Below are 25,080 nucleotides of genomic sequence, written 5' to 3'. Positions count from 1 at the left end.
AATATCCATCAAGAGGAGGCCAATTACACAAAATTGGAATCTATTCATATAAAGGAGTACTGTAAAATGTTTGAATAATAAGATAACACCTAGTGTTTAGTTTGTGCCAGGCACTGTACAAGGACTTTCTGAATGCATTTAATCCTCATGATAACTTATAAGATAGGTTCCACTGCGTTTTCTGTTTAAAAGGGAGGCATAGAGAGTTTAGGTAATTTGCCGGAGGCTCATGGGAAGGAAGTGGTAAGCTGCTATTTGAACCCAGTGAGGCTTCAGGGTGCCTGCTCTTAACCTTGGCATTCCTGCTGACTTTGTATGTACCCATCGCATCTTCTCTACAGAATTTACAAACATACAGCACAATCCTGAGTAGTGTTTATGGATCTGTACCTCTGAGGTGACAGTTTAATAACAGGCATCGGAATGATCGCAGGAATCAGAACAGTGCTTACACTTGTGGGGCTGTCTTTGCTGTTTCATATTTTTAAAAACAATCTGAGGGAAATAAGTCCCAATGTTAAGATCTGACAAACCTAGGTACAAATGTATGCAGCCTCTCTATAATTTTGGTATATATGCACTATTTCAAATGACGGGAAAAGAGGAGTAGAGGAGGTAAGCATAAATCCACACAGCTAGTTTAGCGACACAGCCTGGACTTTTGACCCTTGGTTCGGTGTTTACTTCACTAAAAGGTTGTACTTGATTGCTTTCTACACAGACCAAGCTGAGTGCTTTATGGGGTTCTAGTTGGTGATAACATGTCTGTTCTCTGTATGTTTTCACTTTAAACTGAGTAAATTCGAGACGATACTTTCTAGAATTACACTTCATGTCTGGCTCTTGGTTTCCTGATGAGTTAGAGGTGAAAGAATGCATTTTTCACCGATGCATTCCTTTGGGGTTCTGAAAATAGCAATTTACCACAAAATTACTCACTAGCCTGACAATGTTGGGTTTCTTGTCAGATCTCCAATTTCTCCTCCTTTTAGTTAGGTTCATTTTTGTTCTATCTAGGTTGAGTTTTAGCCAGTTGGACTTAGTCCAAGAAGCTACTTGGGTTAGTTCTTCAGATATCACTGAGCCTGTTTCCTGGGTTTGTCACAAAGATTCATGGTGCCCAGGAGCACGGTATTCTGGTGGCACCAAAATCCATGGTGTTCCATGATATCCTCCAGTGGCCTTGTTGCTTATTCTCGGCAGAAAGAGTGACCAGTGAGACACCCAGGACACAAGGGATGAACATTTGCCTACCATTACTAGGAGCCTCTAGAACAGGAATGCAATTTTTTCCCACCCATTTTTGAATGTAATAAGTTACTCCCCCTAGTTCCTTTGTTTGCAAAAACTACTGATAATTAATAGATCTACATTATAGGTATTTCTACTGCTCCATTCACATATAATTTCAAAATGCCCCCAAAGCACAAAATATATAAAATTACCAAGAAAGCATGCCACAATAAAGTAACATGAAATATACTTCAGTTATATGTCTTTTATTTTTAGGTCTAAAATAATCGGGCATTTGAAACTCATTGATCAAAGAGAGACAAGACTCTTTGGCGACAGAAAAGTGAGAGTTGTTTTTTACAGAGCTGAAATAATGACTATTTCCTCTCTTGTTAGAAATTCTTGATTAAGGGGCGCCTGGGTGGCTCAGTCGTTCAGCGTCTGCCTTTGGCTCAGGTCCTGGGATCGAGCCCCACTTTGGGCTCCCTGCTCCGCGGGAGGCCTGCTTCTCCCTCTCCCACTCCCCCTGCTTGTGTTCCCGCTCTCGCTGTGTCTCTCTCTGTCAAATAAATAAATAAAGTCTTTAAGAAAAAAAGAGAAATTCTTGGTTAAAATATTGGTACTAAATCTCTGAATATAGACCTCTTGGTTTACCACCACAGACCTAGTATCATTTCTGTGTTTTACCTGAAGAGGGAGCCTACTCTCCTGGCCTCTATGCCAAACCAGAAAGCCTTGCTTCTTTGTAGCTCAGAGAGGGTGGTCAAAAATAAATCACAAAGGATCTAAAAATACATAATATAGCTTAACCGTATTTCAAACACTTATCTGCTATCAAATATAGTATGCCAAAGGTACTGACAACGTGGATAGAGTGTTTGCTCCTGAGCCCAGTTAAGAGCGCTGTCTTCAGTTTATGCGATCTTCGAGAACAGGAAGCCATAACTAAATCATCTATTTGAGCTGTACGTAGATTGTGGACAAAAGGAAATCGGTAAATATCACTCATTTGAACTTTCAAAAATGTATCATAACAATGACGATGATTAATTAAATTATATATGACGTTTAGAACAAGATCACACAATAAACGGTAAGGGTACATAGACTCTCTACATCCTGACCCTGATGGGACCAGTTATACTTAACATGTTTAAATATGATCTTAAAACCAATGGAAGAGCTTCAGTAGAGATAAGTTCCACTGGAGTACACTGGAGTCAAATACTTCAAATGATAAATTTTTAAATAATTGGCTTTAAGCAATCAAATGCAGTAAAGTCTCACATAAGGAGTTCTGTAGCCTGTAATGTTCCAGGGAGGAATTACCAAAAAAAAAAAAAAAAAAAAAAAAAATCACAAAAAGGCTGGGTTTCTTTAGGAAGTTTTAGGAAATATCGTTTTCTTGCCTTTGTAGAAAATCATGAGGCAGCTGAACTTAGAAAATTGTATGCACTTCTGTTGAGCGATCCCTGAATATATTTTATTAGAGGTGGTTGGGGTCTCAAGAATGAGTAAGAGCGTGACATGTGAATGAGTGCAGGGGCAGGAGGGAATGTGGGACTCCAGCCCAGAAAGACCAAGGCTCAGAGAAATATGCTTAAAAAAACAGCAACAGTAACAACAAACACCACCTAGATGATTATTAAGAGCATGGAGAGACTTAATATGGATGAATTCATCTACAAAGTGCTTTCAGAAGCTGATGATTCCCCAACCTGTCCCTGATGACTAAGAGAAAAGGAACATCTAGTCTCACTGTGGAAGGAGACCTGAAAGCTCATCGAGTCCTGAAGCCGAGGGTAAGATAAACAGAGTGATCCAGTAGCCTCTGATTTTCTTTACTGATTGGACTTTCCTGAGTGTTTGCTGCACTTGCCAGACACACAGCACATAACGTGGTACCAAAGCTCCGGGACGGCTATTCTCATTGGGGAGCCAATGATTCTTAGAAGTGAATTATTAAGCAGAGTTTTGAGGAAAAGAAAAAAAAATATTTCTGCGCAGAGAAAGGCCAGGTACAATAAAGAGGGTAACTGTTACTAGGGCAATCTGTTCAACCTTCCCTGATTATGACCATAATAAATGGCCCATATAAAATGCGTTTTGATGGCGATCCAGGAAACACGCAGCTGTAACCTTTCAGAAAAGAATATTTCCCCTTCAAACATGCAGTGTATTCGAGGACTTCTTCCATCTATCCCATTTTAGTTCTTTTGAAAAAATGCTTGTTGCCAATTACTAAATTGATTTCATGATTAATTAATGGGCCATTACTGGCAGTTTGGGGGCAAAAAAAGCACTCTTCCAGAGAAGGTTAAGTAGGATTGCCTGGAAGAGGAATTCACTTTAAACTAGGCAGAGGTGAGGAGAATCATGTAATGGGGAAGGAGAGGGAAAAATACACAACAGTGGAGGTTCTGGAAGCCTCTTTATATAAAACATTAAGACAATAAATCCTCACAGTGCTGTCACTAGGAATGAAACATAGCTTATTTAGAGGGGTTGCCTGTTATTTCTTGAGACCATAATGTACGGATGAATTACCTTGTTGCCAGATGGTTCCATCATTTTTTTAATTTTTTTTCTAAAGATTTTATTTATTTATTTGACAGAGAGAGACACAGTGAGAGAGGGAACACAAGCAGGAGGAGTGGGAGAGGGAGAAGCAGGCTTCCCGCAGAGCAGGGAGCCCGATGTGGGTCTCGATCCCAAGACCCTGGGATCATGACCAGAGCCGAAGGCAGAAGCTTAACGACTGAGCCACCCAGGCGCCCCCCATCATTTTTTTTTTAAAGTGATATCTGAATGTCAAACTCATTTGCAGGAGCTTCTCTTCTAGTTTTTAGAAGATTTTCTTGCAACACATTCAGAGAAATAGTCTTTTCCTAGATCACAGATGAATGGCAAGGACATTTTGCAAGGTGCCTCGAATCTACTCAGAAGTAGGATTTTCAGATTTTATTTTTCTCTTCAAGAGAACACAGTGGTTGTGGAAATGAATTCTCCTACTAACTTTAGGAGCATTAGGCGCTGTTTGGCACACTGTCACTCCATATTAGGAACTAACTAACATGTTTCTAGTATTGATGCAAACCTTGGAAAAGTAAACGCAACAGAATAATCCAATAACAAGCCTGGAAAGGATCCTCAGATGTTAACTATTGCTGAGCTCACCTGAGTAATATCTAACAGAATAATAGCTAAGCACTTTCAAAGGCCTCAAGGAATTAAAATTTTATCATTTCTTTTAAGCTGATGATTTGATTCTCTGACAACCATCTCATTACCCTTGGAAAGTTTTTCAAATTTTTTTAATGACTTTTGATTACAGATATATATAAAATTTATTGAAGTGGAATTATCAACTTTCCTCCACAAAACTGGATAATTTGGGCATTGTAGGAGTTTAGAAGTAGGTTCAGTTGCATGCAGAAGATAATCATGGCTTAGTGAAATTCAGGAACTGTGGTTTAAACACGATAGATCTATATTTACTTCTCATGCTCAAGTCCAGACACAGGCAGAACAGGGCTGCCATGACATTTTCCAAAGAAGTCCTCAGGGAAATTAGCTCCTCTCTGGCTGTTTCCACAGATCTGCCTTTCATTCCCTAGGTCTCCTCTCCCAAGATCACCTCATGGTCTGAGATGGCTAATCCACCTTCTGCCATCCCATTTGCACGTTAGGCACCAGGAAAGAGGACAGGAAGAAGGACATTGTGCTTCCCTTCAGGACACTTTCCACTTTCACTGACCTCTCATCCACAAAAACTTAGTTGTGTGGTTACACCTAAGAGCGAGAAAGGCTGAAACAGCATAGTTTTTACTATGGGATATACAATATCATATACGTGATATATCCCATATAAAATATATGTAAAATAATTATATATAATACAAAATAATATAAACAATATATGTTAGTATATAATGTTATATATGATATAACATTAAAGTCTAGCAGAAATGCCTATCTTCTTTCTTTAGCAATAGAACTCCTGAATTTATATATATCCCATGTATGGAATACCTGCCTAGATAAATCCACTGTTTCTTGAGACCATTATATACTAATGACCTATCCTGCACCCAGCATTATCTTTTTTGTTTTTAAGGTGATATCTAAATGTCAACTCTACTTTCAGGGGTTTCTCTTGGGTTTTAGACAATCTTCTTTCAACATATTCAGAGAAATAGCGAACCTTTTGCTAGATCACAGACGGACAGCAGCAACATTTTACAAGGTGTTTTGAGTTTGCTCAGAACTAGGATGTCTGCTAGACTTGAACTCTGGGCTGAGAGAAGGAAAAAATCTCTTGGTTCCTTGAGTGCTCCCCAAGGCTATAGCAGTCCCTCAGAGGACACAGCCAAGCTGAACACTGGGAGGGCTGGATCCCAGACCTGGAGTGCCTAGCCTCCAGAAGAGTCTCATGCCCCAAACAGTGCACTGGCACCATGTTACACCCTAGGGCTTGCCACTCACTCCATGGGAGCAAGCCTGAAGAATGTCTGAGGTAAGTCTGTTACAATGGACAAGCACTCCAAATACCTGTCTGAGAAATGACATTGTCCTCCTGTGCACAGGTCCCTAGACCCTCTCTTGTACTCAAGGACTTTGCTGTTACAATGATCTCCCCCTTCCCTTGCCCCCACATCGTGCTTTATCATCCCCCCCACCCTCTATGGATTGGTTGTCCCCTTCAATGTGCAATGGCTCAGATCTTAAAAGAACATCCACCTGTTGCTTGACCCTGTATCTGCTTTCAGCCAACACTGCATTCTGCTCTCCTTTACCGTAGAACTCTTCTCTAGGACTGTCTTCACAGATCCTCTTTCTCTGTTCTTCCTTGAACTTGACACAGTTAAGTTTTGCTGCTCTCACTCCACTGAAGCCTCTTGTAAAGGTCACTGATGACCCCTGCTTTGCCAAATCTAATGGTCAGTCCTGAGTCCAAGACTTATTAGATATCTCAGTAGTGTTAGGTGGAGACAATCACCACCTTTCCCGAAACATTTTTTTCACTTGCCTTTCAAGACACTTGGCTTTCAGTTACTTCTCTGGACTTCCATCTCCCTTGGTTCCCCTCCTCATTGAATCTTTAAAGGCCAAAGTGTTCCAGGGCCACAATATTCACTCCCTAATTGAGCTCATATATCCCATGGCACTTTATAAGCATCTATACGCTGACGACTCCTAAATTTATAACCCCAGGCTCTCCTCTGGACTCCAGACTTAAGTATCCAACTAGGCACTTGGCATCGCCTTTGGTAGATATGCTTTAATAAGAAATACATATTTTGGCCTTTTTTCTGGTTCCTGGCCCAAGCTCCTAAAAACCATTGTAGTTTCCTAAGTGATAAGAGCTTTAGGGACATCTTTTATTACGTTTGGTTTTTGTCATTGGCTCCTGAGACAGCTCCAGAGTGAAAAAATTTTAAAAAGCATTTTTTTTTTTTTTTTTTTTTGCTATTCGTAACAAGTGCCTTTCAACCACATCTGAGTTTTTGTTGATGAGGTAACTTTTGGAAAGCCCCTAACCTTTGGGAAGAGGAGAGGGGCTGGAGGTTGAGTTCATCCCTAACACTCAATGATCTAATCAACAAGGCCTATGTAATGAAGCCTTAGTAAAAAAAACCTTAATTCAAGGGGTTTGGAAATCTTCTGGCTTGGTAAGCACATTGAGGGGCTGGGAGAGTGGTGCCCCCCAGAGAAGGCATGGAAGCTCTGTGTCCCTTCCCACATTTTTTGCCCTATGCATCTCTTCCATGTGGCTATTCCTGGGTTCTATCACTTATAACAAATCAATGATAAAAAGTAAACTGTGTCCCTGGCTTCCGTGAGCCATTTTAGCAAATTATCGAACATGAGGAGAGGGACACGGGGGACCTCCCATTTATAACTAGTTGGCCACAAGACAGATGACAACATGAGACTTGAACTGGCATCTGAAGTGTGTGTGGGGGACAGTCTTGTAGGACTGAGCCGTTAACCTGCGGGGCCTGGGCTCTCTAGGCAGTTAGTGTCAGAACTGAGTTAAATGTAGGACACCTCGTTGGTATTCCACAAATGGAATTATTTTGTGTGGAAGAATCTACGCATCTGGTGCCAGAGTGGTGTTGTGCATAGAGAGAAGCTGGAGGTTTTATTTTTAGTGAGGATTTGATGTGTCCTAAGCAGAACTCATGACTTTTTTTTCAGACTTGTTTCTTCCCCAGTATTCCCTATGTCTGAAAATGGCACTGCCATTGACCCAGGTCCTCAGGTGAAAAACTTTGAGTCGAGTCATCTGTTCTTGACTCTTCATCTCAAACCTGTTCTCTAATCTGTCAGTGAATGCTGTCAGCTCAACTTTCAAGATACATCCTGAATGTGACGGTAATGCATCACATCCACTGCTCATCCATACCACCATCTTTCACCGGAATTCCTACAGTATACTGTTAACCAGTGTCTAATTCCATTCTTGCTCTCCTTACCCCAATAGTCCATTTCCATTGAGTTGCCATGGTGATCTTTTAAAAACAAAATCAGATTTTAAAAAAGACCATTCCTTTTTTGATATCATTTCCCCTTTCTTGAACCTCATAGTGGTTACGTACTGCCAATTGAGATTTTTCTCCTTCTGTTTTCAAGGGCTCTCCAGCCTTATTTGTGACCCTTGCCTTAAGATTCAACAGAATTTTCTCTTTTTTGGCTCAAAACACGTGCCATGTTTATTTTCACTCTAAACCTGAGCTTATGCTGTGTCCCTACCACTCAGATTGCATCTTTCCATCCTGTTCAAATCTTATCCTGACCTTAATAATTCATTTGGCTCTTAGGGTCTTCATGAGCCTCTTCATTCCTATCCTGGTACTTTACTTACAGTGACTCCCTCCCATCTCTGAGTACATACGTCCAGTACCTGACAGTATTAGATATCCACTAGATTCAATGATTGATGGATGGATGGATGGATTATTAAGCTGAATATTTGAAAACAGCTTACATTAAATATGAATAAATGGCTGATTTTGTTTCTCTTATGAAGGTTTTCCTAGAAAAAGTAAAATGATAAAGGTAAAAAAATTAGTTTCATTTTCATGAAATTCATATTATATAGTACTATTTTTATTATTCAATTCTTTTTTTTAAAAGATTTTATTTGTTTATTTGAGAGAGAGAATGAGAGAAAGAGAGCACATGAGAGGGGGGAAGGTCAGAGGGAGAAGCAGACTCCCTGCTGAGCAGGCAGCCCCATGCGGGACTCGATCCCGGGACTCCAGGATCATGACCTGAGCCGAAGGCAGTTGCTTAACCAACTGAGCCACACAGGCGCCCTCAATTCTGATTATTACTAACAAAAGGAAAAAAGGAATCAGTTCCCTAAAGTTATATACATTTTAACCTGACTAGGAAAACAATCTGATTGTTAATTTTTCTAGTTCTCCTCTGATCCTACATATGGCAGGAAATCTTTTTTTACTTATTTTGGTGGTATATTTTGCACTCTGTGTCGCATCCTTTGTTTCCTTTTTTAAAATATAAATTCAAGTTAGTTAACATATAGTGTATTATTAATTTCAGGGTAGAATTTAGTGATTCATCATTTGCATGTAACACCCAGTGCTCATTACATCAAGTGCCCTCCTTAATGCCCATCACCCAGTTACCCCATTCTCCCACCCACCTCCCCTCCAGCAACCCTCAGTTTGTTTCCTAGAGTTAAGAGTCTCTATCCTATTTTATTTTTCCTTCCCTTTCCTTATGTTCATCAGTTTTGTTTCTTAAATTCCACATATGAGTGAAATCACATGGCATTTGTCTTTCTCTGATGGATTTGTTTCACTTAGCATTTGTTCCTAATGCTAGTTCCTGACCTGTAGTTCCTTGACCCTGTATCTGCTTTCAGCCAACACCGCATTCTACTCTCCTTTACCGTTCCATCTAGTTCCATCCACGTTGTTGCAAATGGCAAGATTTCATTCTTTTGACAGCTGAGTAATAATCCATTGTGTATGTATATATACACCACATCTTCTGTATCCATTCATTTGTCGATGGACATCTGGGCTCTTTCCATAGTTTGGCTATTGTGGACATTGCTGCTATAAACATTGGGGTGCATGTGCCCCTTCAAATCACTATTTTTGTATCATTTAGACAAATACCTAGTAGTGCAGTTGCTGGGCGGTAGGGTAGTTCTATTTTTTTTAAAGATTTTATTTATTTGACAGAGAAAGAGAGGGAGAAGAAGCAGGGGAGGAGCAGAGGGAGAGGAAGAAGCAGGCTCCCTGCTGAGCAGGGACCCCCCCCCTGATGTGGGACTCAATCCCAGGATCCTGAGATCATGACCTGAGCCAAAGGCAGACACTTAACGGCTGAGCCACCCAGACGCGCTGGGTAGTTCTATTTTTAACTCTTTGAGGAACTTCCACCCTGTTTTCCAGAGGATTTTTGTTGTTGTTGCTGTCAGTTTGATTGGGTCATATCCAGTATGTCAAGGAAAGCTGATCTAAAATGTTTACAGTGCCCGTATCACTTAGTGCCCAATCCGGAAGAGAAACTACACAGTGGGTTAAGTTTAATACAAAGAATGAATAAACTTTGATAAAAGAATGACTATAAGGAAACCATATATGGTATTCTAGGGCTGAGGGAGAGTATCCAAAGAAGGAGAAGCTTGGAAGGGCCTCCCCTCCCTCAAAGCTGGTTTCAGATCTTATCGGAGAAGGTATAGTTCAACTCATTGGATAGCAGAGGAGCTTGCTGGTTTGTTCTGGACACAGATGTTCTGCAGTCCCTCTGGAGTGCAGCTGATCAGAAACCAGTGAGGTGGGCTTGCAGAGAGAATGGAGGCTGGGGCACAGGGGACCTGTGCCATGGTCTACAGAGAATGGTGCCAGGTGTAGGGCATGGGAGCTGTTGGCAGCAAAGTAAATGGTGGCTCAGGGCGCTGCAATGAGCAGGGGGCCTTGGGGCCAGTTTCCATGTTGAGAGGTCTGGCCAGAAGGTTAACTGCCGGCCAGGCAGAGGCTGCAAGGTTGCTGACCCAATCCCTAGTAGCAGGAAAACACCCACCAAAACAGTTCTCTCCTGCAATGTCTCTCCAGCGCCCTCTGCTGGGAAAACATAAGGTGGCGCTCTCAGAGGAGATGCTTGAAAGAGTTCTGTCCTTTATTACAGAGGACATATTATTGAAGGGTGAATTGGAGCTGAGAGGCAATAAATTGATAACTGGCACAGTGTTTACCTAAGTATATACGTATTTGTCAAGGGTAAATGTATTTGGGGGATTTTGTGTGAATACTCTGGCAAAAAAGAATCCACATGAGCATAATATATCAGTAATGGACAAATAAATATAATTAAATCACATTTTTCAAGTGGCCAGACAATGGAAGTATTCAGATATCTTATTTTCTCTATATTTATTTTAGAATTCTTTTCAGAATTGAGGTGTATCATACGTATAGTAAATCTTACAAATCATAATAGCATATTTTTTTGTTTTTACATGTGTACACACAAGTGAAACTACTATCCAGATCAAGATACAATTTTTCCACCACTTAGGTAGAAACCTCACTCCTCCTCCCAGTTAAAATCCTCCTACCCCCATCAGAGGCAAATACTAATCTGGCTTCTATTTTTTGTTCAGGAACTTCGTGAAATTGGAACCACAAGTAAGGACTTTGTTGTGTCTGGCTTCTTTTGCTTAATATGATGTCTTTGAGATCCACCCACGTATATATAATGAACATACATATATATATTCATTATATGAATACACCACATTTATTTTTCTATTCTCCGGGACATTAAGGTTGTTTCTAATTTTGGGCTGTTATGAATAAAGCTGCTTTAAATGTGAGTCTTTGTGGACTATGCACTTATTTCTTTTAGGTGTGTATACAGAAGTGGAATTGCTTGGTCATGGTGCTGTAGTAGTAGGTCGTGTTTAGTTTTAGTAGATACTGTCTACATTTTTTGAAAGTCTTTGAACCAATTTCCACTTCCACCAGTGAGTATTAGAGTTCTTGTTGCCAACACTTGGTATTGTCAGCCTTTTTTAGCTATTCCTCTGAGTACTATTTTTAAGAATTAAAATTAATGGGACCTGCACAATATTTATCAATCTTTATAATTTTAATTATATCTTTATAATGTTTAATTATATTTCTCATGTTCCCTTTTGATAAACACACAAAAAACCCTCTTGTTTTTCCAAATATTATCTAAAATTTCAAAGTAAAAATAACAGCAATGGTCACTTCTGAAAATTTTCTCAATTTACCTATGCTTCTGCATGATACAGTTTTTTACTGCAAAAATTTACTGTCATACTATAACAGTTTCCTAATTCAGAGAACACACAGGATTCTTTCTGATTCCAAAGTAATTATTATGATTATAAATTTTCATTGTATAATATGGCAGGGGAAAATTCTGATTATGAGTTATATGACTTATTAGGTCCTCTAAAAGTAACCGGAATTTTTAGGTAAATCTTAAATACATTTATACAGTAATTATATAGCATGGTGCTTAAAAATATAGGCCAGGAATCATACTACTCAGTTGTGATTCTGATTGTGCTAGGATTTTGAATAAATCATGTTTAAAAATAGTATCGATGATAACAATAACTAGCTATATGAGCAAGGGAGGTTACTTAACTTCTCTGTATTTCGTGTTCTCAGCTGTAAAACGGGAATAGTGTTATCGTGAATAACTAATTAACTAACTAGTTAATACATGAGACACTTTGAATAGTGCCTGGCACTTAACAAATGCTATCTAAACATTAGGTATTTATTGTTAATGTAGAGAAATTAAGTTGAAGAGTTGTATAAAGACTGTGTCGTTCCAAACAGCAATACATTTCTCAATCCCGGACAGACCCCCAATTTTTTGAAATTTATTTACTTATCCTTATCTTACTGGAAAAGTCAGCAAAGTCAGCTTTAGGTCATGGCTCTCAACTACTTTCCGTAATATAATCTACTTCAGGGAGCTGTCACGTAGGTAAAAATCGGCCTGCCTCAGGAAAACCTTATTGTAAACTATACAAACTATGAGAGACATATCCTCTACATCGCTTCAGCAATTCCTAAGGGCGCTTTCTCCACTCCAGGCACGTTTCCGCAATACTCCCCAGCTTTTCCTCCCTCTTCCCCGACCCCGAAGTATTTTCATTGTTTATTTCGGTCAGTGAGAATCCTCCTGCGACCTAAAAGCACGGTCAATGCTAAAGCTGGAGGACAGTCAATTATGGCTACTCTGACAAAATCCTGACACCCAAATGGGTTTAAGGTATTCGTAGGGAAGCCCCAGCATCCTCTCGAGTCGAGAACACTTACAGTCCACCCACCTCCCCAACCTTCCGCCCTCTCTGGGCGACGGTCCCGCCCAAGCCCCACAGCACGCCGGGAATTGTAGTTTCCGAAGACTCGGTCCAAGTCCGCGCACGCGTTCTGAGCTCCTCTCGCTAACCGCCCCCCGCCCCCCGCCCCAACACTCCCGGATAAGGAAGTGGCCAGTGATGCCACGCGTTCTGCGGGCAGTGGATCCGGGCTTCTGGGAGTTGTAGTCGCCGGGGGCAGGCGCGGTCGGTAAGGAGACGTAGATTTCCTTGGGGTCCGCTACTGCAGTTGGTTCCCGGCGGGAGCCAAGAGGTCTGTACTTCCATCCGCACCGCGCTCCTCCTGAGGCTGAGGAGGCGCTTTCCTTTCCCCGGGCTCTCCCACTCTGGAGCTGGGTACTCCTCCTTGCCCTGAGGTCCATTTCTCTGCCTAGTCCTCTGCCTCTCCGGTCCGTCTCCAAAACGTGGGCTTTGCGGGGACTCACCCTCCTAGTGACAGGGCCGCGACCTTCTCAAACCCGGTCCTTGCCCTGCGGGGACCTTCCTCATTCCGCCCCTCATACTGGTTTCCGCCACTGCCCCTAATTCCCCGCCTCGGCACCCGCTGCGCTCACTCTCCTTCCACTCTTTTTTTTTTTTTTTTTTTTCTCTTTCCTCTGCAGGAATGGAAGCTTCCTGGCGCCAGGTGGCCGGTGGCCGAGGCCGAGCCCGAGGACGGGCCACCGCGGCCCCTTCTTCAGGAAATGGAATCCATCTCCGCGGCGCCGGAGGAGGGCGAGAGAAGGGCTCAGTGGGCGCTGCGGGACCTGGCCCCAGCTCCCGAGGAGCCGCGACCCCTGCGGCTGCGGGTAGTTCAGCCAGGCGCAGCCCCGCGGGAGCTGAAGCCCTGCAGACTTCCGTAGCGTGTGGTGAGAAAGGCTCCCCGTCCTCGGTTTCACCTGGATGCCTACTAAGGCACTTACTCGTCAGAACGGCCTCCCCGCCCTTGCTCTCATTCACTTCTCCTTGGAGAGTCTATTATTGCCCCCACTTCTCAAACCTTCAAGGAAGCTACTCATTTCGGCATTCTAGGCAGATTCCCAGCATACCTCTTTCACCTTAATTTTAATTACTTTCAATCAGCATAACTTCTTTGTCCAGTGTTCTTCTCTTTATTCTTTTTTGCCTGTTGAATGCCTAGACCAAAAGTTGCAAATTGTGGCCCGGGGTTCTGATTTAGCCTATACTTTGGTTTGGCTAACACGATCCTCTAAATCTGAATTGATTGCCCGCTGGTTTTTTGTTTTGTTTTTTCTTTTCTTTTTAAAATCTCATAATAATCTCGACAACTTCTTTCTTTCTTCCTTTTTTTTTTTTTGGTAAAATAGGAGCGTGTGGCTTTACCCATGGCAACCGCCAGTTACAGAAATTCCGTTTAGGTTGGGTTTAGGCACTCCATTTCACGTGGTCTCTCCTACCGGCGGGTGGGGGGGGGCAGTTGTCTTTTTCCATCTTTGCGAGATTGCCTTAGTTTAGTAACTTTAATTGAATATGACCTGTAAGCCCTTGAGCTTGAGGTATTTTTCTCAACTGTGGTTCCTATTCACAAATTTCATGTCCTTTTTCTGATGTATCTGATGTGGCCTCCTCTGGCATGTCATTATCCTTCATCCAAGGCTGTTTTAGTGTAGCCTGAGAACACACAGGCAACTCTGAATTGTCCATGCTAATGGAGGATTGCATGAGGCCAAGGGAATAATCCCTCAAATCATTTTAATGTTTGGAATGTATTTTTCTGAATATATTTTTTGAGGGGAGGAGCAAGTTGAGCTTCTGAGTGCTTTTTCCCTAAGCTAATTTTAAAGTTAGGTGGTATTCTTTTAGCTTGGAGTTACTGAGTGTATTTTAATTCCAGTACAGTTAACATATAGTGTTATATTAGTTTCAGGTATGCAGTATAGTGATTCAGCACTTCCATACATCAGCCGGTGCTCATCACAAGTGTATTCCTTAATCTTTATCACCTACTTCACCCATCTCCCCACCCACCTCCCTTCTGGTAGCAGTTATGAGTTTAGGATACAAGTGGTGGTAAAATGTGCAAGTTGAAGACCAAGAACGGTTTTGGTAGTTTCTTGGATTTTGTGGATAGCAGAAAAGCAAGCATCCTTCACCTGGGGAATTGAGATTTGTCTGTAAGAAATAATATATAGGAAGTTTGCTTTGTCACTTTTCTTTGAGATGATCTTATGTGGATATGTTGATAGGGTTATGGATGTTTTTATTATGTCTTCTAACTCAGCCTTTCAAGAAATGTATCTTCATGTGCTGTTTTCTCACAAGTAATGACATTTATCATCTCTCTTACTGCATATCAAGTTTTGAGCCATATGTCTTATAACCATTACTTTTCTCCTAATACCCAAAAGATTCCTATATAGGCCCTGTATACATTTTCTTTCAATTTTACTTGAAATACTGCATAATCCCCAACTAAACTGGCTGCAACAACAAAGGGAAAACATTTCATGAGGGAAATAAAAGATAAAATGTCGTTAAGTACAAATGCACCACCGAGATTAAGAAAGCTTGTCTGGGTAGTGGCTCATCAGTTTTAAGCATAAAGTGAACTTAAATCAGCAATTTACAGTTTTAATTAGTGAATTTAAAATCCTCTCAGTATGGGCACTAATAAATTCAGATCACTTCTGAATGTTTGTGGCTCCTTTCTTAAAACTAGGATTGCTGATCATAAGAGTTTATTAATAGTTAGTACTTGAAGAAAATTTCCCTGGTCCTTGCCCTTAAGGAGTTGGGTATATGCTCTGAAGTAATGTAATTCTTTTTGTGTTATTATTTAACCAAGTAAAAAAATGAGAAGTACAGTCAGTGCTAAAGAGAATAGTGGAAGAACTAATCTGAATTTATTTAACATTTCTTTTGGAATGAAGCTGCTGTAGGAACCACATTTTCCATATTGGCAGCATTCACAAAACATGTTTTGTGACCACATTTTAATAAACGCAAAAAATCCTTGACCTTTCTAAGAGCAGATTATAAAGATAATGGGTATATAGTGAATATTGTTTGTGCAAAATCTTTGGTGGGTCAGGCCAGGCTGGGCTGTAGTGTGGAAGAGGATTGTTTGGGAAAGCGTCCAGTTTAATTGATTCTGATGTGCTCCCAGTTGGCATGCTTCCCACCTCTCAAAAATCACTGTGTATGATTTATTTTTAAACATGCCATTTTAATTTTTATTAACATCCTTATTTTGAGGTTAATAGTTTTTTGATACTTTATCATATCTTTATAAATTTTAAATTGATTTGTTAATCACTGTTTCTAGGACAATTTGCTGCATTTAGCAGGATATTTAACAAAAGTGAAAGTTTTCATTGTGTTATTCTCTTCAGTTGTTTGCCAAGAAACTTGAAAATACTTTTTTTTGTGCATAATAGTAAGATAGAATGCTCCAAGGATGACTTTTAAATCTATGTGCTTAGAGATTATTTTGCAGAAATGAAACTTAATTTTTTTTTCTTTTAAGCAGAGCTAATGTCTCAAAGGAAATTTGAAGAAATCAAGAAGGCCAATCAAGCTGCAGCCAAAAAACTTGTTGAAGAACACTTTAGCTCTTCCTCTGAAGAAGAAGGAGATGAAGATTTTGAAGGAAAACGGGGGAAAATAGTTGCTAATACATTTACAAGTTATACTACTCAGACAGGTGCTGTACGGTCTTTTAAATTTTGACTTAAGTTTTTATTTAAATTCCAGTTAGTTACAGTGTAATATTAGTTTCAGGTATACAATTTGGTGATTCAGCACTTACATACATCACCCAGTGCTCATCACAACAAGTGTACTCCTTAATCCCCATCACCTATTTAGCACATCTCCCCACCCACCTCCCTTTAGTAACCATCAGTTTGTTCTCTGTAGTTAAGTGTCATGTTTCTTGGGTTACCATTCGCTCTTCCCCCTCCCCCTTTGCTTGTTTTGTTTCTTAAATTCCACAGATGAGTGAAATCATCTGATATTTGTCTTTCTCTGACTGACTTATTTCACTAAGCATGATATACTGGCTCCATCCATGTTATTGCAAAAGGCAAGATTTCATTCTTTTTTATGGCTAATATCCCATTGTGCATATATATCACATCTTCTTTATCCATTCACCGGTCGATGGACATTTGGGCTATTTCCATAATTTGGCAAATGTAGATAATGCTGCTATAAACATCAGGGTGCATGTAGCCTTAGAATTAGTATTTTTGTATTCTTTGGGTAAATATCTAGTAGTGCAATTACTAGGTCATAGGTAGTTCTATTTTTAACTTTTTGAGGAACCTCCATACTGTTCTCCAGAGTGGCTGCACCAGTTTGCATTCCCACTAACAGTGCAAGAGGGTTCCCCTTTCTCCACATGCTTGCCAACATCTGTTGTTTCTTGTGTTGTTGATTTTACCCATTCTGACAGGTATGAGGTGGTATCTCATTGTAGTTTTGGTTTGCATTTCCCTGATGGCAAGTGATGATGAGCATCTTTTCATGTGTCTGTTGCTCATCTGTATGTATTCTTTGGAAAAATAATCTGTTCTGCCCGTTTTTTAATTGGATTTTTTGTTTTTTGTGTGTTGGGTTTTATAAGTTCTTTGTATATTTTGGATATTAGCCTTTTATCAGATTGTCATTTGCAAATATCTCCTTACATTCCAAAGATTGCCTTTTCATTTTGTTGGTTGTTTTCTTTGCTCTGCCTCCAGCTTTGCTTTTCTTTTTCAAGGCTGCTTTGGCTATTGGGGGTCTTTTGTGGTTCCATGCAGATTTTAGGATTGTTCTAGCTCTGTGAAAAAGGCTGGTAGTATTTTGATAGGGATTGCATTAAATGTGTAGACTGCTTTGGGTAACATAGGCATTTTAACAATATTTGTTCTTCCAGTTCATGAGCATGGAATGTTTTTCCATTTCTTTATGTCATCTTTAATTTCTTTCATTAGTGTTTCATAGTTTTCAGAGTAACAGGTACAGGTCTTTTACCTCTTTGGTTAGGTTTTTTCCTAGGTATCTGATTAGTTTTGGTCTAATTGTAAATGGGACTGATTCCTTAATTTCTCTTTCTGCTGCTTCATTATTGGTGTATAGAAATTCAACAGATTTCTGCATATTGATTTTGTATCCTATGTATCCTATGATTCTAGAATTTTTTTGGTGGAGTCTTCTGGGTTTTCTCTATAGAGTGTCATGCCGTCTGCAAATATTGAAAGTCTGACATCTTCCTTGCCAGTTTGAATGCCTTTTCTTTCTTTTTGTTGTCTGATTACTGTGACTAGGCCTTCCAATATTACGTTAAATAACAGTTGTGAAGGTGGACATCCCCATCTTGTTCTTGACCGTAGAGGAAAAGTTCTCAATTTTCCCTATTGAGGATGCTATTAGCTGTGGGCTTTTCATATATGGCCTTTATCATTGTTGAGGTGTGTTCCCTCTAAGCCTACTTTGTTGACGGTTTTTTTCATGAATGGATATTGTACTTTGTCAAATGCTTTTTCTGCATCTCTTGAGAGGATCATATGGTTCTTATCCTTTCTTTTATTAATGTGGTGTATAATATTGATTGATTTGTGAATATTGAACCACACTTACTGCCCAGGAATAAATCCTCCTTGGTCATGGTGACTGATTCTTTCAATGTACTGTTGGATTCGATTTGCTCGTATTTTATTGAGAAATTTTGCGTCCATGTTCATCAGGGATTTGGCCTATAGTTCTCTTTTTTAGTGGTATCTTTATTTGGTTTTGCTATCAGGGTAATGCTGGTCTCATAGAATGAATTTGGAAGTTTTTCTTCCTTTTCTGTTTTCTTAAATAGTTTGAGAAGAGTAGGTACTAACTCTTCTCTAAATGTTTGGTAAAATTTACCTGTGAAGCCATCTGGCCCTGGACTTTTGTTGGGAGATTTTTTATTACTGATTTAATTTCTTTGCTGGTTATCTGTCCAAATTTTCTATTTCTTCCTGTTTCAGTTTTGGTAGGTTATATGTTTCTAGGAATTTATCCATTTCTTCCAGATTGTGCAATTTGTTGGCATGTAATTTTTCATAATATTCTTTTATAATTCTTTGTATTTCTTTGGTGTTGTTTATTTCTCGTCTCTCATTTGTGATTTTATGTATTTGAGTCCTTTCTCTTTTCTTTTTGATAAGTGGCTAGAGGTTTATCAATTTTACTAATTTTTTTCAAAGAACCAGCTCCTTGTGTCGTTGATGGGTTCTGTTGTTTTTATTTTCTATATCATTTATTTCTGTTCTAATCTCTGTTATTTCCTTCCTTCTGCTGGCTTTAGGCTTTATTTGCTTTTCTTTTTCTAGCTCCTTTAGGTGTAAGGTTAGGTTGTCTCTTTGAGATTTTTCTTGCTTCTTGAGATTGGCCTACATTGCTATATACTTCCCTCTTAGGACCGCTGTTGCTGCATCCTGAAGGTTTTGGACTGTTGTGTTTTCATTTTCATTTGTTTCCATACTTTTTTTTTTTTTTTTATCTTTATTGATTTCCTGGCTGACTCATTCATTCTTTAGTAGGATGTTCTTTAACCTCTATGTATTTGTGGTGTTTCCACATTTTTTCTTGTGGTTAACTTCAAGTTTCTTTTTGTGGTCAGAAAATATGCATGGTATGATCTCAATCTTTTTGTACTTGTTGAGGCTTGATTTGTGTCCTGGTATGTGATCTATTCTGGAGAATATCCATGTGCACTTGAAAAGAATGTGTATTCTGCTATTTTAGGATGGAATGTTCTGAATATATCTGTTAAATCCATTTGTTCCAGTGTGTCATTCAAAGCCATTGTGTCCTTGTTGATTTTCTGTTAAATCTGTCCATTGATGTAAGTGGGGTGTTAATGTCCCCTACTATTACTGTATTATTATCAATTAGTTCCTTTATGTTTGTATTGTTTTATATATATATATATGTATATATATATATATATGCATCCATGTTGGGTGCATACATATTTACAATTGTTTGATATTCTTGTTGGATTGTCCCCTTTGTTATGATATAGTGCCTTTCTTCATGTCTTGTCAGTCTTTGGTTTAAAGTCTAGTTTTTCTGGCATAAGTATTGCTACTCTGGCATCCTTTTGATGTCCATGTGCAGGATAAATGGTTCTCCATTACCTCACTTTCAATCTGTAGGTGTCTTGAGGTCTAAAATGAGTCTCTTATAGGTGGCATATAGAAAGGTCTTGTTTTTCTATCCATTCTGACATGCTGTATCTTTTGTTTGGTGTGTTTAGTCCATTTACATTCAGAGTAATTATTGATATATATGTATTTAGTGCCATTTTGTTACTTGTTCTGTCATTGTTTCTGGGGATTTTCTCTGATCCTTTCTTGTCTTTGTCACTTTTGGTCTTTCCTTTTCACTCAAAGAGTCCCCTTTAATATTTCTTGCAGGGTAGGTTTTGTGGTTAAGAACCCCTTTAGTTTTTGTTTGTCTGGGAAACTCTCTATCTCTCCTTATATTCTGACTGATAGTCTTGCTGGATAGAGTATTCTTGGCTGCAGGTTTTTCCTATTCAGCACTTCGAGTGTATCATGCCGCTCCCTTCCGGCTTGCCAAGTTTCGGTTGAGAGATCTGCAGCTAGCCTTATGGGTTTTCCGTTGTAAGTTAAGGACTTCTTTTGTCTTGCTGCCTTTAAGATTTTTTCTTTATCTCTATATTTTGCAGATTTAATTACAATATGTATTGGTGTTGACCTGCTTTTTTTGATTTTGTTGGGAGTTCTCTGTGTCTCCTGGATCTGGATGTCTGTATCCTTACCCGGTTTAGGGAAGTTTCCAGTTAATGATTTTCACAAATAAATTTTCTGCCCCCTTTTCTCTCTCTTCTTCTGGGACTCTTATAATACGAATGTGATTACATTTGTTGGAGTCACTGAATTCCCTAAGTCTAATCTCATATTTTATAATTCTTCTTCCTCTCTGTTCAGCTTCACTATTTTCCATTATTTTACCTTCTATGTCACTTATTTGTTCCTCTGCTTCTTCCAGCCTTGTGTTCATTGCATCAAGCCTGTTTCCAATCCCAGTTACTGTATTTTTCATTTCTGACTGATTCTTTTTTAACTCTTTTATCTCTGCTATAATGGTCTCCCTGATGTCTTCTGTTCTTTTCTCAAGCCCAGTGGTATCCTTATGATTGTTGCTTTACATTCTCCATCAAGCATATTACATCTATTTTGCTTAGATCTCTGGCCGTGACTTTATCTTGTTCTTTTGTTTGGGATTAATTCCTCTGTCTTGGCATTTTGTCTAAGTCTCTGCCTTCTTCTGTGTATAAGAAAAGTTCGTTATGTTTCCTTCTCCTGAGAATAATGGATTTATGAAGAAGAGGTCAGATAGTGAGTGTCCAGGGCCTGGTGCTTCAGGCGGTGTCTCTGGTGCGTGCTGCATGTGCTGCATGCACCCTGCTGTAGTGTTTTGGCTGTTCTGTCCTTCAGGCCAGTCCTCTGCAGAGGCTCTCTTTGCATGCAGTGGGTAGTGTTTGGTCCTTGGCCTGAATGTGGCAGGTTTTAACTAGGTGTATTCTGGTCTGCTGGTTTAAATGAGATCTGATACTAGTTCCACTAGAACTGAAGCCCTCCAGAACTCTGGTCAGGAGATGTGGTGTGGGCAGGGGTTCCTACTGGTCCTCTGGGGAAAGGGGCCTGCTGTGCTGGGACTGAGGCAAGCTTTTGAGAAGGGCAGTTCCACCAGAGTGCAGGGATGTGGAACTTGGTGTAAGCAGGTTAGGGGGCCAGTGTCGGTGCTGTGCTGCTTCCCACAGGTGACTCTGTGTTTAAACTGAGGGGCGTGGGAGAGAAATGGTACTGACTGGCTCCTTTATCCCCACAGAGGCATCTCTGGTGAACACTGCCTCTCAGGGAGCGCTCTAAGGGGAGCGAATAATCTCCCCCTGTGTGCCCCAGGCACTCTTCAGACCGCTGGTTTCCATGCTGTCTGCCCCAGGGTTGTTTGCCTGCCTTCTGTTCGGGAGCAGTGTAAGGCCCTCAGGGCTCTATCCCAGCCAGGCCCGCTGACCTTTAAAACTCCAGTCTGTATGCCCCACTGGTTGCAAGAACTCATGAAAATCAGCCCTTCTTGTTTTTTCAGCCAGTGGCTTTGGGGAAACGTTCTTGTATGTTCCCCTGCGTGCTCCTCTCTCTCTCATCTTTCTCCGCGACCATGGCTCCCTTCCTACCATGGCACTCGTGATCCGTTTCTCGCCTAAACCACGTCTCTGTCCTCTTAGCTTCATTGTTGTGGCTTCTTCGCTCCCTTTACTTGTGGAGTCCATTCTGTCAGTGTTCGGGTTGATTTCTGGGGTATCTAGAATGATTTGATAGTTACCTGTTGTTTGAAGGAAGAGACAAGCCTATGGTATTCCTACAGTGCTGCCATCTTAGCTTACCCCTAAATTTTGACTGTTTTAACATCAGTGAAAATACATTCCTGACTTTTAAAGAACACTTTTAGTCTATATGGAATAGTTTTTGCATCTTAAGAATGAGCATTTTTGTATTGCAGAGTTGAATTTTTGTGCATTTTACTATTTGAGTTACATGTTGTAGAACACTAATCTTTCCATAGAGCAAATAGAATGGCATAGTCCCTTGTGGCCCTAGAAGTTCTGTATGTGTAATTGGCAATTCATTAGCATCTGGGAGGGGGATGCCAGAACTCCCTGAAATGTGTGGGGTCAGGTTGTCCCCAGTTATGATTTGGTTGGGCTTGACAACTTTGAATACTCGCTTAAATCTATTCTTCATTTTTCCTCATTTTTCATCATATATTAAATGTGTTTTGAAGTCAGTTTCATTTCTTGACTTTTTTCCTTTATATTGTCTTACAACTTGTGATTTCGTTTTTTTTTTTTAAATAAAGTCTTCTCTGGTTGATGTGTACAGCGTCATTAAATGTGTATACCTGGGTTACTCTTAATACCACTCTTGTTTACGAGTGAGAGGGCCAAATTGATGTTGCTATGAAGGATTTGGTATTAAGTATAAAAGTAGATTATTTTAAACTTAAGTGTTTTAACACTTTTCATATTTTATACTTAATGTCATTATTAGAAATATGCTTGCATGTATTATCCATATTAGTTATTTGCCTGAGTATTCTGATGGCATCATGGGGCCAGGCACACATTGTCAAGTAGATTTCCTAAGGAATTGACCATATCTGCTAAAGAATTGAGATTAGGAAGCTTGAAGTCTGGCTCAGCCAGGTAGGTTGATAAAGTGTGACCTTTGTCAACTGGCTCAGCCAGGTAAGTTGATCAAGAGTTACTTTAAGGTTAGGAAGTTTCTTGCTTCTAGAGGACTTTATAGAAAGTAACCTTAAGTTTCCTGCTTCAAGAGGACTTAAACTATTCTAGATAGTGATAGGTTTTATTTTTAAATAAGAAATTTAGTACTGTAACTCAGTATTTCTTCCTACTATTTAAAAATTTATCATTTATAAGTTATTAGTTTTTTATAAGTTATTAATTTTTGGTCTGGCTTTCATCTTAAGGTGGTAAGGCAATTTTTCTTTTGTTGTTTTTTGTCCAGTCCATAAATATTTTGGTTCTTGTGCCTTTTTGTTCTCTACTTTGTAAGGAAATCTGATTACTTGATTTAAGAACAGTAAATGTCAGGGTAATGAGGTGTTTTCCATCTCACTTTAGTGGATTAAACACCAGAACTTTGCCAAAGAGTTTCTTTTTGTCTGAGCCGAGCCTTTGTACTTTGATGACCCTTCTCTCAAATTTCAGACTTGCATGGTCAACTTCCTGATGGGTGTCTCTATCTTGTTGGCCCATGGACACATCAAACGTAGGTTTAAAGATAACTTATTTCTTGTTTTAACCTCATTTAGTAGCACCACTATTTTCCCAATCACCCACCCAAGCCAGAAATCCTGGTGAGTAATGGCGCAAACATAACATGAGTGTGTCTCATCCTGTACTCTCCTCCCCTCTGCCTGTGTCGGACATCTCATCAAACACGTCACTCTTTCCTTTGAATGTTGACAACATAAGCTTTTCAAAGCAGCACAATCTAACTGTTACCAAGTCCTGCTGAGTTTTGCTTCCTAAATTTCTTAACTCTACCCTTCCTCTCCCCACATACTATTATTGCCTAATTCAGTCTCCTACAGCTGTTTAATATGTGGATTAAATCCATATAACTTTATGAGGTAGATATTACTATTGCTATTATTACTATTTTAAAGATGAGAAAACTGAGAAATAGGTAACTTGCTTAAAGTTGTTTTTTGCTTTATCCGCTGTAACTGCCTCTTAACTGGTACTTTAGGCTTCTAGTCTTGGCCTCTATGGACTCATCTTTCTTCAGTTGCCAGAGTGATCTTTTTAGAATGTGTGACTTCAGATGCTAGGCTCTATTATCCACTATGACATCTTAGGCAGTGTAGTTAATCCTGCAGCCAAAGTTGAATACAATTTTCAAAGAAATTTTAAAAAAATTTTATAAATATACGGTTGTACTTTATTTTGTTAAAGCCTATTCCATCATGTTCCCAAATTCTATTTTATGTGCTAATGTTAAATTAGGTGAAATTTAAAATGTTACACAGTTGACCCTTGAACAATATGGGCTTGAGCTGTGCAAGTCCACTTATACGTGCATTTTTTTCAATAAATGTATGTATAGTACTGTAAATGCATTTTTATTTTATGATTTTGTTAATAACATTTCCTTTTTTGTTTTTTTTTGTTTCAAATTTTTGTTTAAATTCTAGTTAGCACATATTGCAATACTGGTTTCAGGAGTAGAATTCAGTGATTCATCACTTACATATAACTCCCAGTGCTCATCACAACAAATGCCCTCTTTAATACTCATCACCCAGCTAGCCCATCCCCCGCTCACCTCCCTTCATTAACCCTCAGTTTGTTCTCAGTAGCTAAGAATCTCTTAGGGTTTGCTTCTCTCTCTCTTTTTTTTTCCTTTCCTTATGTTCATCTGTTTTGTTTCTTAAATTACAGATATGAGTGAAATCATACGGTATTTGTCTTTCTCTGACTTGTTTTTGCTTAGCATAATACACTCTAGTTCCATTCACATTGTTGCAAATGGCAAGATTTCATTCTTTTTGATGGCTGTGTAATATCCTGTTGTATAAATATACCACATCTTTATCCATTCATCAGTCGTTGGACATTCGGCCCCTTCCCTATTTGGCTGTTGTTAATAATGCTGCTATAAACATCAAGGTGTATGTGCCCCTTTGAATCTGTATTTTTGTATCCTTTGTTTAAATACTTAGTAGTGCAGTTGCTGGGTCATAGGGTAGCTCTGTTTTTAACTTTTTGAGGAAACTCCATACTGTTCTCCAAAGTGGCTGCACCAGTTTGCATTCCCACCGACAGTGTAAGACGGTTCCCCTTTCTCCACATCCTCACCAACATCTGTTGTTTCCTGGATTGCTAATTTTAGCCATTCTGACAGGTGTGAGGTGGCATCTCATTG

The 25,080-nt window shown here is 39.6% G+C and overlaps 1 protein-coding gene and 1 long non-coding RNA gene across 5 annotated transcripts in view; one reads left to right on the top strand and one right to left on the bottom strand.

Annotated features, from left to right (window-relative positions):
* Positions 1-1,480: 1,480 nt before the first annotated feature.
* LOC141372596 (uncharacterized) lies at positions 1,481-23,952 on the bottom strand. Its single transcript, XR_012377906.1, has 2 exons — positions 23,847-23,952; positions 1,481-1,788 (listed from the first exon to the last, which is right to left on the bottom strand). It is a non-coding gene; the product is annotated as an uncharacterized lncRNA (long non-coding RNA).
* NFXL1 (nuclear transcription factor, X-box binding like 1) overlaps positions 12,754-25,080 on the top strand; it is a 72,383-nt gene continuing 60,056 nt past the window's right edge. Inside the window, exons 1-3 of one of the 4 annotated variants that reach the window (XM_025887607.2) lie at positions 12,754-12,830; positions 13,243-13,488; positions 16,107-16,283. In XM_025887607.2, coding sequence (XP_025743392.1) covers positions 13,245-13,488; positions 16,107-16,283 — 421 coding nt within the window. In that variant the 5' untranslated portion in view covers positions 12,754-12,830; positions 13,243-13,244. Of the gene's footprint in view, positions 12,894-13,242; positions 13,489-16,106; positions 16,284-23,360; positions 23,422-25,080 lie in introns of those variants that run through there. The other 3 variants (XM_025887608.2, XM_025887606.2, XM_073891626.1) reach the window with 3 other exon arrangements.

The sequence above is a fragment of the Callorhinus ursinus genome, unplaced genomic scaffold (genome assembly GCF_003265705.2).
Source record: "Callorhinus ursinus isolate GAN/ISIS: 27379988/994484 unplaced genomic scaffold, GSC_fseal_2.0 scaffold4, whole genome shotgun sequence".
In the NCBI taxonomy this organism is placed as follows: domain Eukaryota; kingdom Metazoa; phylum Chordata; class Mammalia; order Carnivora; family Otariidae; genus Callorhinus; species Callorhinus ursinus.
This window is presented reverse-complemented; position numbering and strand designations above follow the sequence as displayed.